At 37.3% G+C, this 13,234-nt stretch overlaps 1 protein-coding gene across 1 annotated transcript; it reads left to right on the forward strand.

The window, feature by feature from the left end:
• The first annotated feature begins 9,271 nt into the window (after positions 1-9,271).
• LOC128860426 (uncharacterized) lies at positions 9,272-10,154 on the forward strand. Its single transcript, XM_054097955.1, has 2 exons — positions 9,272-9,921; positions 9,980-10,154. The coding sequence occupies exons 1-2, from the start codon at positions 9,550-9,552 to the stop codon at positions 10,043-10,045; spliced, it is 438 nt and encodes a 145-aa protein (XP_053953930.1). The 5' UTR covers positions 9,272-9,549; the 3' UTR covers positions 10,046-10,154.
• Positions 10,155-13,234: the final 3,080 nt, after the last annotated feature.

The raw sequence follows: 13,234 nt of genomic DNA on the forward strand, positions 1-13,234 counted from the left end.
ATAGAGACAGAGACAGAGACAGAGACAGAGACAGAGACAGAGACAGAGACAGAGACAGAAACAGAAACAGAGACAAAGGTAGTTAGTCTTGCGAGAATTTTCCTGATTCTTTGGTAAATCTGTAAATATCCTCCAGTTTAAGAGATCGAATATTACTCATTCTCACGACGTCGGGGCCCCAAACTCGTAACCGTGCTCTAGCAAAGGCAGGACACTCACAGAGAAAGTGCTCATTGCTATTCACCTCCTCCAAGCAAGACAGGCACACTAAGTCCTCAATGATTCCAATGGTAGTCATATGCGGACCCCATGCGTTGTGTCCTGTAATAATAACGACCATCAACCGAACGTCTCTTCTTCCAAGTTTTAGTAAACAGTTTAACAGTTTTCTGTTCGGACTTTTCGCAAAACACTTTGCAGTTCTGCAGCGTCCCAGAGCGGACCATCGCTCTTTATGTAGATTGCCTACATAATCGCTGATCCAATTCATGATTCCTGCGGAAATCATTCCGATTATTGGCTCTGGCCTTTGTGGGGGAACCGCTGATTCATGGGTGGCCAATTCATCGGCAATTTCGTTCCTTGAGCACCGGAGTACCTTGGAACCCACATAAGAGCAAGCCTGTTTTATCTTGCGAAGGAATTAAGCTTCTTCTTACATTCTTGAACAATCTTTGAGTTTACCTTCGCGTTCTCCAGAGCTTTTAGTGCAGCCTGACTATCACTAAAGACTCCAATCTGGTTCCCGCTCCATCTCCTCTCGAATATCTATTCGGCTACTTTCAGGATGGCAATAAATTTCCGTTTGGAAAACAGTAGCCATTTCTCCCACAGCATAGTGATGCTTATTACTATCGTTTAAGTGTTATTCAGCTCCAGACCCTATTTCATTATTGGACCCATCGGTCAAGAAAATAGCCGTCAAACCTCCCTGAATGCATTCTAAATTGCTCCCTTGCTCACGCAATGGAAATTTGCCATCAAATTTCCTTCCAGTTGAAACTGTGGGTATCAGGTCGTCTTTAGGTGCCAAAAACAGCGGATACTGCTCAGATAACAACTTAAAGACTTCTCTGTGTCCCGAAGTTCCGTCTTCGTCTTATTGCTTCCTGTTGTATCTTAAGATCCAAGGGGAGCAAATCAAGCATAGCATTTAGAGCATCACCGGAAGTTGTACTCAAGTACCCGCAATGCATAAACATACACTTCTTTGCGGCCTATATATTTCTCGAAGTGAGGACTTAATCATGGTCCGTCGCCACCAGACCCCGGGGGAGTAAGTGATGATTGGTCTGATAAGTACTGAGTATATCCTAAGAAGCACAGCAGGTTTCAAACCCGAGGTTAGTGTCTAATCCAAAATTACTCCTGGAGGTTTCCCTTTCTCAGAGAGACTGAGTGTCACACCTTTCAGTGTTGCAAGACTAAGTGCATCCAGTTTCCGTTTTCTCGTGGACAAGACTATAGTGGATTTGTTCGGATTGACGGAAAGACCTTCTCTCATGCACCAGTCATCGATTTTGCCCAAAACTCTCTGCACTTTCGTGCAACACCTCCTTAGGGATTTATCCGATGTTAGCACACAGACATCGTCCGCATATTAAGCCAAAAGGGCCATTATTGAAAGCCCCCTTAAAGTCCACGAGCACGCCCATTGTGTACTCGTTAGCTTCCAGCCCGGCCTCATTCTTGCTAACAAGGCTGATTCATATGATTTTCCTCTCTGGTAAGCGTGTTGATTTCTCCTAAGTGGACTTCTCGGCAATACCCCCACTCGAAAGTGTTTCTCCATCAGTCGTTATCTTTTCCTGGTTTCGGAATAAATACTACTCTTATGCGTCGTCATTGGGTTGGTATATGACCAAGTGCAAGATAGTCTGTGAAGATCCTTTTCAGAGTCTCAATCAGCCTGTCTCCTCCTCTATTTCTCAATGCTGGATATATTCCGTCAGGTCCGGGGAGCTTAAAATTTTTAAGGAAAAGCTTATCGATTCTTTTGTCACTATCCGACTACCAGTATACCAGCTGTACCTAGAGATTCTACCGTAGCATCCGTTATTGTTCATGCCACTCTCTACTTCAGAGAGAGTTCTACTACCCGGTAAATGGGTTTGCTAAGCGGTCTAGATGAAGGGCCTTACAAAGTCTCGCTACTTCCCTCATTTCTTCGACGTTACTGCAGAAATTTCTATATGATTCAAGTTTGGCTTTCCGTACTTTTTTCTTATATTCTATTTTATTTTATATTATATTTTTAAGGCCTTAACCCCTTGCGACCTCTGGGGTTGCACTTGCTGCTTCCCCATACAATGTTCTGTGAATTTGTATTACAGCCCACTATTGGGCTCAGATTATTGGATTCTGCATACTTGACTACTTATCTTAGCTCCCTCGAAGAAGGTGACTGTAAAAAGTCGGATGGTAGATAGACCGAAACTATGATAGCTTCGACATTGTTCCCACTCTTCCAGTACTTTATTTTTGCAACAACGATATCTCCGGAGCATAGCTCTTTTATCATCGTGTGTCCGATCAACCTTGGTATGATAATACATGCTCGCGGTCTCACATTCCCTTCACAATGAAGTATTTCTCCCAACGACATAGCACCTAGACCACAGACACGCTTGGTTCTTGTACTTATTAGTATTATCAATTGACACGACTTTAGTTGCCAATTTACGTCATCTCCTCAAGAAATATTCACAAACTCAAATTGTTCAGACTAGAATTTTATCATTTGCAAGGACTGCTCAAACAGCAGCTTGCTCTCATAGTTTGGCTTCACTGAGCGAATAATAAATAAATAATAGATTTGACAAACGCCGCCAATACCACACATCTGTCAACAATGGTTGGTCCTTATTAGAAAACCGTATTAAATAAATAATTTTTGCTCATAAGTTATCGATAACAATCGCATACAAATATATCGATAAAAACCGATAACTTTTCGATTGCAGTGAATACCTTGAGGATAACCATACATAACTCGATAATAATCGATAACTTGTCTGTAATAATTGATAACTTATCGATTATAATCGACAGTTTTTCGATAAGAATAGTTAAATTATCGATTATAATTTATAATTTCTTTATTACAATCGATATCTTTTCGATAAAAATCGATAAATTGCCGACAACAATCGATAACTTTGGATTATAATCGATAACTTTTCGATAGTGAGCGATAAATCTTCGGTTACAATTTACGACTTATTGATAACAATCGATAACTTTCCGATTAAAATTTATGAATTATTGATTACAACTTTTCGATAAAAGTCGATAACTTGTCGGTAACAATCGATACCCTTGGATTATAATTGATAACTTTTAGATTTCAGTTTATGAATTAATGATTACAATCGATAACTTTTCGATTACAATTTATGACTTTTTGATTACAATCGATAACTTTTCGATAATAACCGATACCCTTATCGATATTTCATCCTCTTATCTGTTTCGCTGGAAATGTTATACCTGTCAATTGTATACGAGTGCATTGCTTGATTATAAGTAGCTATGCTTAAGGGGCGAAATCTTTATTGAAATGCTTATTGAGTATGGCAAGGATTAACAATAAAATGATTTCAGCGGCTTCTGCGAAGAAACTAATAAACCAGAATTCGATTTTTACCCTTTTCTTTCCCACAGCACAGCGTTTCCATCGTTAGTCTCATTTTATGTTATAACTAAAATATTTTCTTTCGAAATATTCCTAACCACAAAAGCTAAGTTATGTTCATTAGTTATTTATATACATACATACTCGTACAAATGTTGCTTTTGTTGCTTGCTTGAAAGTTATTTTACGGTATTTTAATATTTGAAATTCAATACTTTAATGGATGTTAACCTTTTTCCAGCTAATTAGGGAGCAAAATACGCACAAAATCGCAGAGAAGGGTAGATTTCAGTGAACACCCAACGACTGCCATGAAGGTGAAACCGCATACAGGCATACCAGCGCACGTACAAAATATCGTAGCAAAATTCATACTTCAGCAACAGCGAATATTCATTTTTTCACGCACAATAAAATTTTCGCAAATTGAATTTGAAATGATAAACTTAAAGAAAATAAAAGCAATGCGAAGTCACAGACGGAGGCGATAGGGGAGAGAAAGAAGAAAGGTAATTTTAGTTTGAAGTCGATGGGCCGAAATAACTTGAAGCTCACCCAAATGCCAAACGCAATCAATGAAATCAAAATCAAGTGTCAACTGTTGGACTTTCGGCCAAAGATTACTTGGTGGGAGTTTGTAAAATTTTGCGTTGCTCTAAATCAAATGCATGTACATACACATACACACAAATATATGAATGCAACCGTCAAGTGTATTAAGTGTCACTTACGTGTGACCTTTGCAAATTCAATTTGTCGCCTTTTTATCTGCAAAAATTTCTATTAGCGAAAATAACTGCTTTGCTTCGAAATTTCTTTCTATTACATTTTCTATTTATACCCATAAGAGTATTTCTCTCTCAATTTTTTCCCACTTTGCTTTTCATTTTCAGCCAAGCATAAGTAGTGCCGGCACTTCATCCACTTATCTGCGGAGGCTGAGTGAGTGCAGTTACCAACGCAGATTCATCAAAGCTAACGTGGCAGTGTGTGGATGATTGTAAGTATTGCTTGATAGGAATTGTATGCATGTGTGTGTGTGTTAGTTCCTTTGATATTTATTTTCGCACTCAATTTCTGGCATTTGCTGTACAAAATGTTATCACATGCAAAATTGAATCAATCAAAATCGATTTCGAAAGGCGCAAAGTCGACAAACTCAATTTCGTTTAAGGCAGCGAGTTTTAGAATCATCGTCGAAAGGCCAAAAATCTTGAATTTCTAAAACAAATAAGTCAATTTTTGATACTAAAGGTATTAGCTGCATGCAGATGCACCCTAAAACAATAGAAATATACTTATACAACCCTTCGTTGTTTATTAGTTCGTTACTCTGACAGAAAAAGCGGCGCACAGTACTTCGAACGTGGGCAAAAATGCAGAAGTGAAATGTCTGGGAACTTTGAATTTTTAGAATCATTTTAAAGCTACAGCTCCAATTGAGAAAAGTTTGAATTTTTGGAATCATTTTAAAGCTACAGCTCCAATTGAGAAAAGTTTCCAAACTAGTTTGTGATGAAATAGACCTTAAACCTTATACCCTCTCAAATCACAAGTAATTTGTAGACATCATTTCTCGTGCAACGCTTGGCATATACAATAGCTTGGTAGATACCTATGAAATGAGACATTTTTTCCAATTTCAAACCTTTATTAACAAAAAATGTTTACAAATTTAATCTTCAAAATAATAGCCATCGCTAGCAACACATTTTTCCTATCTCTCAGGCAATTCGTGGTTGCTGCGCCCAAAAAATTGGCCGTCTTTGGGCGCAAACCAATCATTGAGCCATTTTTTGGCTTCTTCGTGAGAATTGCAGCGCTGCTCGGAAAGTGCGTGGCCCATCGATGCAAACAAATGATAATCGGAAGGCGACAAGCCTGGTGAGTAATCCGCATGCACCAGCGGTTCCCAATCGTACGTCTCCACCAAATCCCGGGTCGCTCTTGTTCGATGTGGCGCGGTGCATTGTCATCAAGAAAAATTACTTTGTGACGCCGATCGGCATATTCTGGGCGTTTTCGGTGTATAGCGCTGTTCAAATCGGCCAACTGTCGTGGGTAGCGTGCACTGTCAACTGTTTCACCTGGTTTTAATAGCTCGTACCAAATCATACCACGATCCACGATAATCCAAGAAAACACACAGCATTGCCTTGCGGCCGAAGCGATTTGGTTTGGCCGTTGTTTTTGGCTTGTGGCCGGGCGGACCATACGATCGTTTACGCTTGGGATTGGAGAAATACACCCATTTTTCATCACCCGTAACGATTCGATGCAAAAAAGACTTCCTTTTGAACCGGGAGAGCAGCATTTCACAAGTGGTTTTTCGGTTATCTTGCTGCCTTTCAGTCAGCTCATAAGGCACCCGACTTCCGACCTTTAAAATCATGCCCATGTCTTTCAAACGCTTGGAAATTGATTTTGGGTCACTCCCAACTGCTCTGCCTTCATTTCTGCGTTTGCCCATCATCTTCATCCAACAATGCTTGCAATTCGGCGTCCTCAAACTTTTTCGGTGGCCGGCCAAGGTCCTCGTTCTCCACGCTAAAATCACCACTTCGGAATTTTTCAAACCACCTGAAGCTCTGTGCTCTACTTAGAGCATGTCCACCATAAGCTTCTATAAGCATTTGATGATCTTGAGAAGTGTTTTTCTTCAAATGATAACACAAAATCAACGATGTCCGCAAATGGTAGTTTGAAGGCACGAAATTCGACATTTTTAAGAGCGACAAAAATGCATTTTGTATGAAACTTAACAAACAATGAACTGAATATTATTAACAGATGACAGACGAAAAAAAACAAGACATTTGGGAAGGTTTCAAAATACTTCTAGCGACTTCTATGGACTAATAGCTGAAAGTCTCATTTCATAGGTATCTACCCGTAATAGTAGTTGTGGTAAACAAATTTTTCCGCTGTACTTTTATAAAGATAATTATGATAACCTCAAAAATATATGTCTCCTGCAAAAAATTCAACCCAAATCTTTTTTTTTTAATTAAGTAAATTCATATTTTCTTAGCAGACACTGAAAGCTGACACTACATGAAACCGGAGTTCGCCCGTTGCTGTGATATGGAGCTAAAACATAAACGGTGAGTGAAAAGATAAAAAAACTGCAAAAATTTGAAAGGAAAGTTTTCAGAAAAATATTTGGCGCGGTCAGAACTGCACAAGAAAAATGGCGCTACGATGGATTGATGAATTGGACAACTTTATTAATGGCGAGAAGTGTCAAAATGTACGTTACATTAAAGCACGACGAATACGTTGACTGGGTCACGTTATGAGAATGGGCAGTTCAAGAGCCCAAAGGAAAATTCTGGAGGATAAGACAGATACAAATAAAGCAAAAAGAAGACCAAACTCGAGGTGGACAGTAGAAGTGAAAGAAGACCTAGAATAGCTGAACTAAAGAACTGGAAGGAGCGGCAACGGATAGAGCAGCATGGAGGTGTACTGTTCAGCAAACCATATAACCTCATAAGAAGCTGCAGCGCCAACCGATGATGGTGAAATCTGTGTTTGAAGATGCTAAAACCCCAGAATTAAGAAAATTTAGAGACAAAACCACAAATCTCCTAAATCTTTGGAGGTATGCAATAAAGTTTTACTTTTGGAAGAACTCGGGTTAGCGTACAGGGTGATTTGAAATTTGATGAAATACAAAACCGATACCATGAGCGATATCTCTTCACTCCGTAAGAGTTAGACCATAATAGTTAGACAAGTTATGTGAAATTGTTCCCGAAATAAAACCCGAATCCAAAACGAGTTCAAAAGCAGAACGAGTTCAATAGTTGATCAAGTCAAGCAAGGGTTTGAACAACAAAGTGAGTCCATGGAAGGTGACGATCGTAGTGGCAGGCCGATCGAAAACTGATAAAAATATCAACAAAGTGAAAGGAAAATTGATCAATGACGGCCAATTTAGCATCAGAGAGTTAGCAGAGGACTCGAGCACTGCATATGAATCCGTTCAGAATATTGTTTTAATATTTAATTTGAGCTTGCGCTGCGTTGCTGCAAAGTTTGTCCCAAAGGACATGATTTCCAAGGCTGCATCCGACCCAACATCTACCTACCTAACATACATTAAGGGACAAATACCTGTAAACGCCCATATTTTCCCTGATTTTCATTAAAATTATTTAAAATGAAGAAGCCAATATATTTTTTTCAAAATTGTCATACAGTTTATTTATACATTAAAATAATATAAATTTTTTTTTTTGTTTTAATCATTTAAAATCGCGGATATACACTCAATTCTTCCAGGAAGGTTGCAGCGGGGCATCTCAATCGGCGGGCATTGTAGCATCGGCGTCAGTGAGCTGAATACAAAAACCAAAAATTTGTTTCTTTATTAATGTCATAATTTCTATATGAATTAAAAAAAAATGGAAAAAAATTCGTGGAACAAAATGCTTAAAAAAATGAATTTTGGGGTGAATTTTCCTACTATTTTTGCTTCGAAAAAATTATTTTTCGTAAATTTTTCGAAAACTTGAAATACATAGAAAGTAATATCATAAAAAAGATGTGTGCAAAATTTCAGAGGGGTTCGGTCAATAGCTTCTCAAGTTATCGTGTACGCCAATTCGAAAAATATGGTTTTGAGAAAAACGCGTCTAACGATGTTAAACATTTTTTTTAAACCATCGATTGTTTTTTCCCCCTATCGATGTTTTGAGGAAATTTTCCATCTCTATACATTTTGCGCGTGACTGATTTGGAGTAAGTATAATAAGAAACAATGAAATAATTTTACTAATATTCTTTAATTCATTAGTTGAATTTTAATTTGTGTTGGTGCTAGGAAGATCGCAAGGATGGATAAGTTCGTTGGGAACAAAACAAAGGGTAATTATAACTTACAATTTTTACCATTAGAAATTGAAAATTAATTGTGGAGTTTGTGTATGTATGTATACATATAGAAAACAGCAATGCGAGCGTTGCATGTGCAAACGGCTCTAACGAGGAGAGCAGCAGCAAAACAAGTACGTTTGGAAAATCGGAAGTGAGGAAATTTTTTATCAAAATGAATGGTTCAAATGCTAAGTGCAAAGCCTGTGGTAGGGTTTATAAAACTTGCGGTAATACGTCAAACCTCAGAGATCATCTTCGGCGATTGCATCCGGATATACAATAAAATAAGTCTTCTGGCAGTATTTTGTCTTTTATAGAAAGAAAACACGATAAGAGTTCTGATCGTAAAATAGTAATTGACAATGCGATTTCCGAGTTCGTTGCCTGTAGCATTCAACCGTTCACCCTTGTTGAAGAGACCAGTTTCCGTAAATTAATGAAAGTGTTGGATCCCCGCTCTGAATTTCTTTCTAGAAAGGCATTGAAACATGTGCAGATGGAAAATTTGCTTATTAAAATGAAAGCTAAGTTGTCTACCACTTCGGATAAAGTTGACCATCTTGCTATTACGACGGATCTGTGGACTTCACGAGCAAGTAAATAATTTATCACCGTCACATGTCATTTTATCGATCAGGATTATATTTTGCGTTCAGCTGTGCTTTCTACAAACCTTTTGCTAAACGAAACAAACCATTCAGCACAAAATATTGGCGAAACAGTGCGTATAGCTTAAAGCAGGAGGTGCCCACTAGATGGAACAGTGCCCTTGCTATGATTAAACGAATAATCCTCACCAAAGATGCAATTGACAAAGTTCTACTAAGCATTCCAAAAGCACCTGCACCTCTGACTGCGAAGGAAGTTGCTATTTTAGTGGACATCGTAGAATTGCTTGAACCTTTCGACACCGTACTGAAAAAGTTTCGTCATCAACAAATATAACAGTTTCGCTTATAATTTCGGTGGTGTGTGGTTTACTTGACACTATAGAAAGTTTAAAACCCAAAGTCCACTCGGAAGAAGGATCCGAAATGCTATTAAATTTAATTGATAGCTGTAAACGCAGACTGTTGGGATATGAAAAACACACTGTTATCAGATTATCCACGTTGCTGGATCCTCGATTCAAAAAGGAGGGCTTCCTTTTTTCTCACAACGTTTCAGAATCCGTAAAAGCGTTGGAAACCGAATTAACCCAGCACAACAAAAATCCTGCTGTCTACAAATCCGAGCCACCAACACCAACTGAGACTGCAACGCCAAATCAGCAATTGTTTGCATTTTTGAAAAGCAACATTGCCAAAAAACCGAGGGCTGAACGAGTTGACGCCATTTTAAGCCTTCGGAACTTTTACGAAAGTCCAAATTTGGATCAAGATTCTAACCCTCTTGATTATTGGAAGGTAATTTTTTGTTTATGATACTATTTTAGATAAATAATATAACTATGTTTTTTTGTAGAACATGAATGGAAATGACGCTCTGAAGGCTTGCTGCAAAAAGCTTTTATGCATTCCGGCAACCTAAGTAGAAAGCGAACGCATTTTCAGCAAAGCTGGAATTATTATAAGTGACAAGAGGGCTTCACTTAAAGCTTCCACAGCAGATAAAATAATTTTTATGATTCGAAACAATTGGCTACTATTTAGAAGCAGTTATAAACACAATTGAATTGTGATATTTTATTTTAAATATTTTTTATATAACTTTTGTATTCCAAGATTTAATACCTAATGATACATTTATATGTTCTATAGTATATATTTTTATACAAATGAATTGCAACAGTGCCTCTAAGTTTATTTATTCTTGTTATTTTTTATTTCATAAAATGATTCTTAGTTTAATTTTTTATATTTTGGTTTTCTTCATAATCAGATGTATAAAAATATATCAATCGCTCAAATGAATTGAGTTTTGCTTTAAATAAACTTAGCCTTAAAAAAATTCATGTTCATTTTTAATTTACCCAAATTAAAAATTTTTATTAGTTTGAAGACGATAGTATCGATGTTTATTAGTACAAAACATCGGAACATCGATTGTGCAAAACATCGATTTTTTCCCAGCTCTAGCTCGAACGCAAAGAATAGAGTCGTCAAGGTCGGCGATTTATAATATGAGAAATACTTAAATTTACGTTCTAAAATGTTTTTGACATATTCTTAAAGGATTATATTAACATTTATGAAAACAATAAAAAATTCGAAATTTTACGGGTATCTGTCCCCTTAAACGCATCATTACTGGCGACGAGACGTGGGTTTATGAGAACGACAAGCAATGCAGACATCAGGCAAGTGAGGGCAGAGCTCCGAATGAATCGAGACTAAAAAAACCACGTCGTTTTCAGTGAAGAAAGAAATCGATACTCACGGTTTTTATGAATGTCAATGTTATTGTGCACTATAAACTCTTACCAGAAGCTCAGACAGTTGATAAAGAATATTATATTATTTGGGTGATATGAGACATTTACGAAAAATAAGGGATTTGTGAGAAAAATATTCTTGGGTTTTGCTTTACACATTAACACATCATCGCACAGTGCCATTAGCATCCGTCATTTTTTGATCAAGAACGAAAGGAATACCTTTAAATAGCCTTCGAATTCACCTGATATGATTCCTTGCAATTTTTTTTTCTGTTTGATCTTTAACATTCTAAACGCTTTAACACCCGAAAGGAAGTAATGCAAAAATCGAAGACAGCTCTGATGGCTATACCGAAAATTGAGTTCCGAAAAAGTTTCGAAATCTGGATCAAACGCTGGCTTAAGTCCTTTGCAATTGATGGGGAGTACTTTGAAGGCGATAATATCACTTTTGAGGAATCAACCATTTTTTGAATTTTCTACATATATTGCGGCAACTTTTTGATCCAGGTGGCACAATATTTTTTGTCTCGTTTAGGTACTTTCGGGTATTCAAGAGATTCATTCTGAATTATATTTATCGGAACTAGCGGCATGAGAAATCTGAAATAATATCAAAGTTGCTAAAATTTCTTTAAACAAGCCGATTTCGAGGAGTATTTTTCGAATTCAAAAATGTATAGAAATGAATGGCAATTATGCCAAAATATTTAAAAACAATGAAAATTAACACTTCCCTCATAATCTATAAAGTAATTTTTTATGAGTACCCTTGTATAGAAATGTTAAATCTTAAAACCTAATTCCACGGTTGCAAATAGCAATCACTTAAAGCAATTGACCTTCCATAGAAGCCATAAGTTTACTGCAAATGTTTTTAAATCACTTTTTCCTATGAAACTATTTTTAATTATAAAGAAATTGTGACCACGCAAGCATGGAAAGCATTCGTAATTAAATTTTACCTTCAGGCACTTTGTAGTTTTTACCACAAAGGCCGCGAATATTCCTCAGCAATAGAAAAATTATAGCGTCAGTATGAACCAATTAAGAAATCATGGAAGAAAGGCTGGGTTTTTCGTATATTCGTCAGCTGTTACATACATACGCAACCGATTCTTGCACTTTCGCAGTTTTGTAATTAACCGAGATTTGCATAAAAATTACCAGTTTGATATGCGACAGTTGCATTTTGCTTTAATTACACGCACTGCCCGGCGAGGTATACTTAAATGTAAAAATATACCCTGAAGAGAAATCCACTGGTACCAAACTGGTTCGCTTCTACTTAATTTAGTACGCTTACCAGTTCACGTAGCTTCTCGTTGCGATATGAGCCACTTGTGAATTTTACACGACGATGCGCGATAAAGTGTCAAAATAAAATGTTCCCCTATGAGTGCCTTTTTCGTTAGTTCGAAATTACAAAATTTTACGGGTGAAATTTTGGATGCTTAGTAGAGTGGGCCGAAAAAAATTTTTTTCTCGGAACGCATATTTTGCTCTTCCGGAAAACATCCTTTTAACAATGATGATTAATGAGAGACGAGAAATTCGCCTAGGTGCTCTCTTGCAAGCGCGACATAGTTTACTACATGCATGTCGTACTCTACCAATTCTCGATTTTGATGCTGATGATTACAGCAAAGTGATAAACTGGTCTTCGGTAAATATAAACGATAAGGCAGACCATTGCTGTATCATTTAAGAGGTCTCAAAATGGATATTTTCTGGCTTTATTTATTACCATTCTTTTAGTTTTTGAATTTAAAATTTTTTATTTATATTTTTTTATTTAAATTTATTATTTAGTGCTCTAATTTTCATTAATAATTCAAATGTGATGCAATAACTTATTTTCTCTATATTAACTGCGTTCAAGCGGGGGAAATAGTGACTATTTAGGTACTCTGCGCACAAACGTCGCTACTCACAAAATAAGTAGCAAAATGGTTCACAATTGGCACAAACGCACTAGTGCTAAACGAGAAACTTATTTCACCACTTCAGGTTTCCCTGGCAGAGCATACAATTACAGGCGGGAGAGTGTGTGCGCGTATGAGTGCAAGCGCCGTTCTGCTGACTGCCCTGTGCTGTTTAATTGGTACCTGTGCGGCCACTTATTAAAGGTCATTTGTTCAGCCTGGAGCGACTCTATCCAACTTTTATTGTACGCAACACTTGTACGCGGAACCTCTCAGATAGAGGTGAGTGTGTAAATTTTGGTTTTGTAGACAATCTGTTGGGTCATCGGCGCGACTTTATATTCGTATTTTTGCTTTGACCGGCGATATTGAAGAATTTTATTTTTTTCCTATGGGAATGAAAAAAAGGTGTGTGCA

The sequence above is a fragment of the Anastrepha ludens genome, chromosome 2 (assembly GCF_028408465.1).
Source record: "Anastrepha ludens isolate Willacy chromosome 2, idAnaLude1.1, whole genome shotgun sequence".
Lineage (NCBI taxonomy): Eukaryota > Metazoa > Arthropoda > Insecta > Diptera > Tephritidae > Anastrepha > Anastrepha ludens.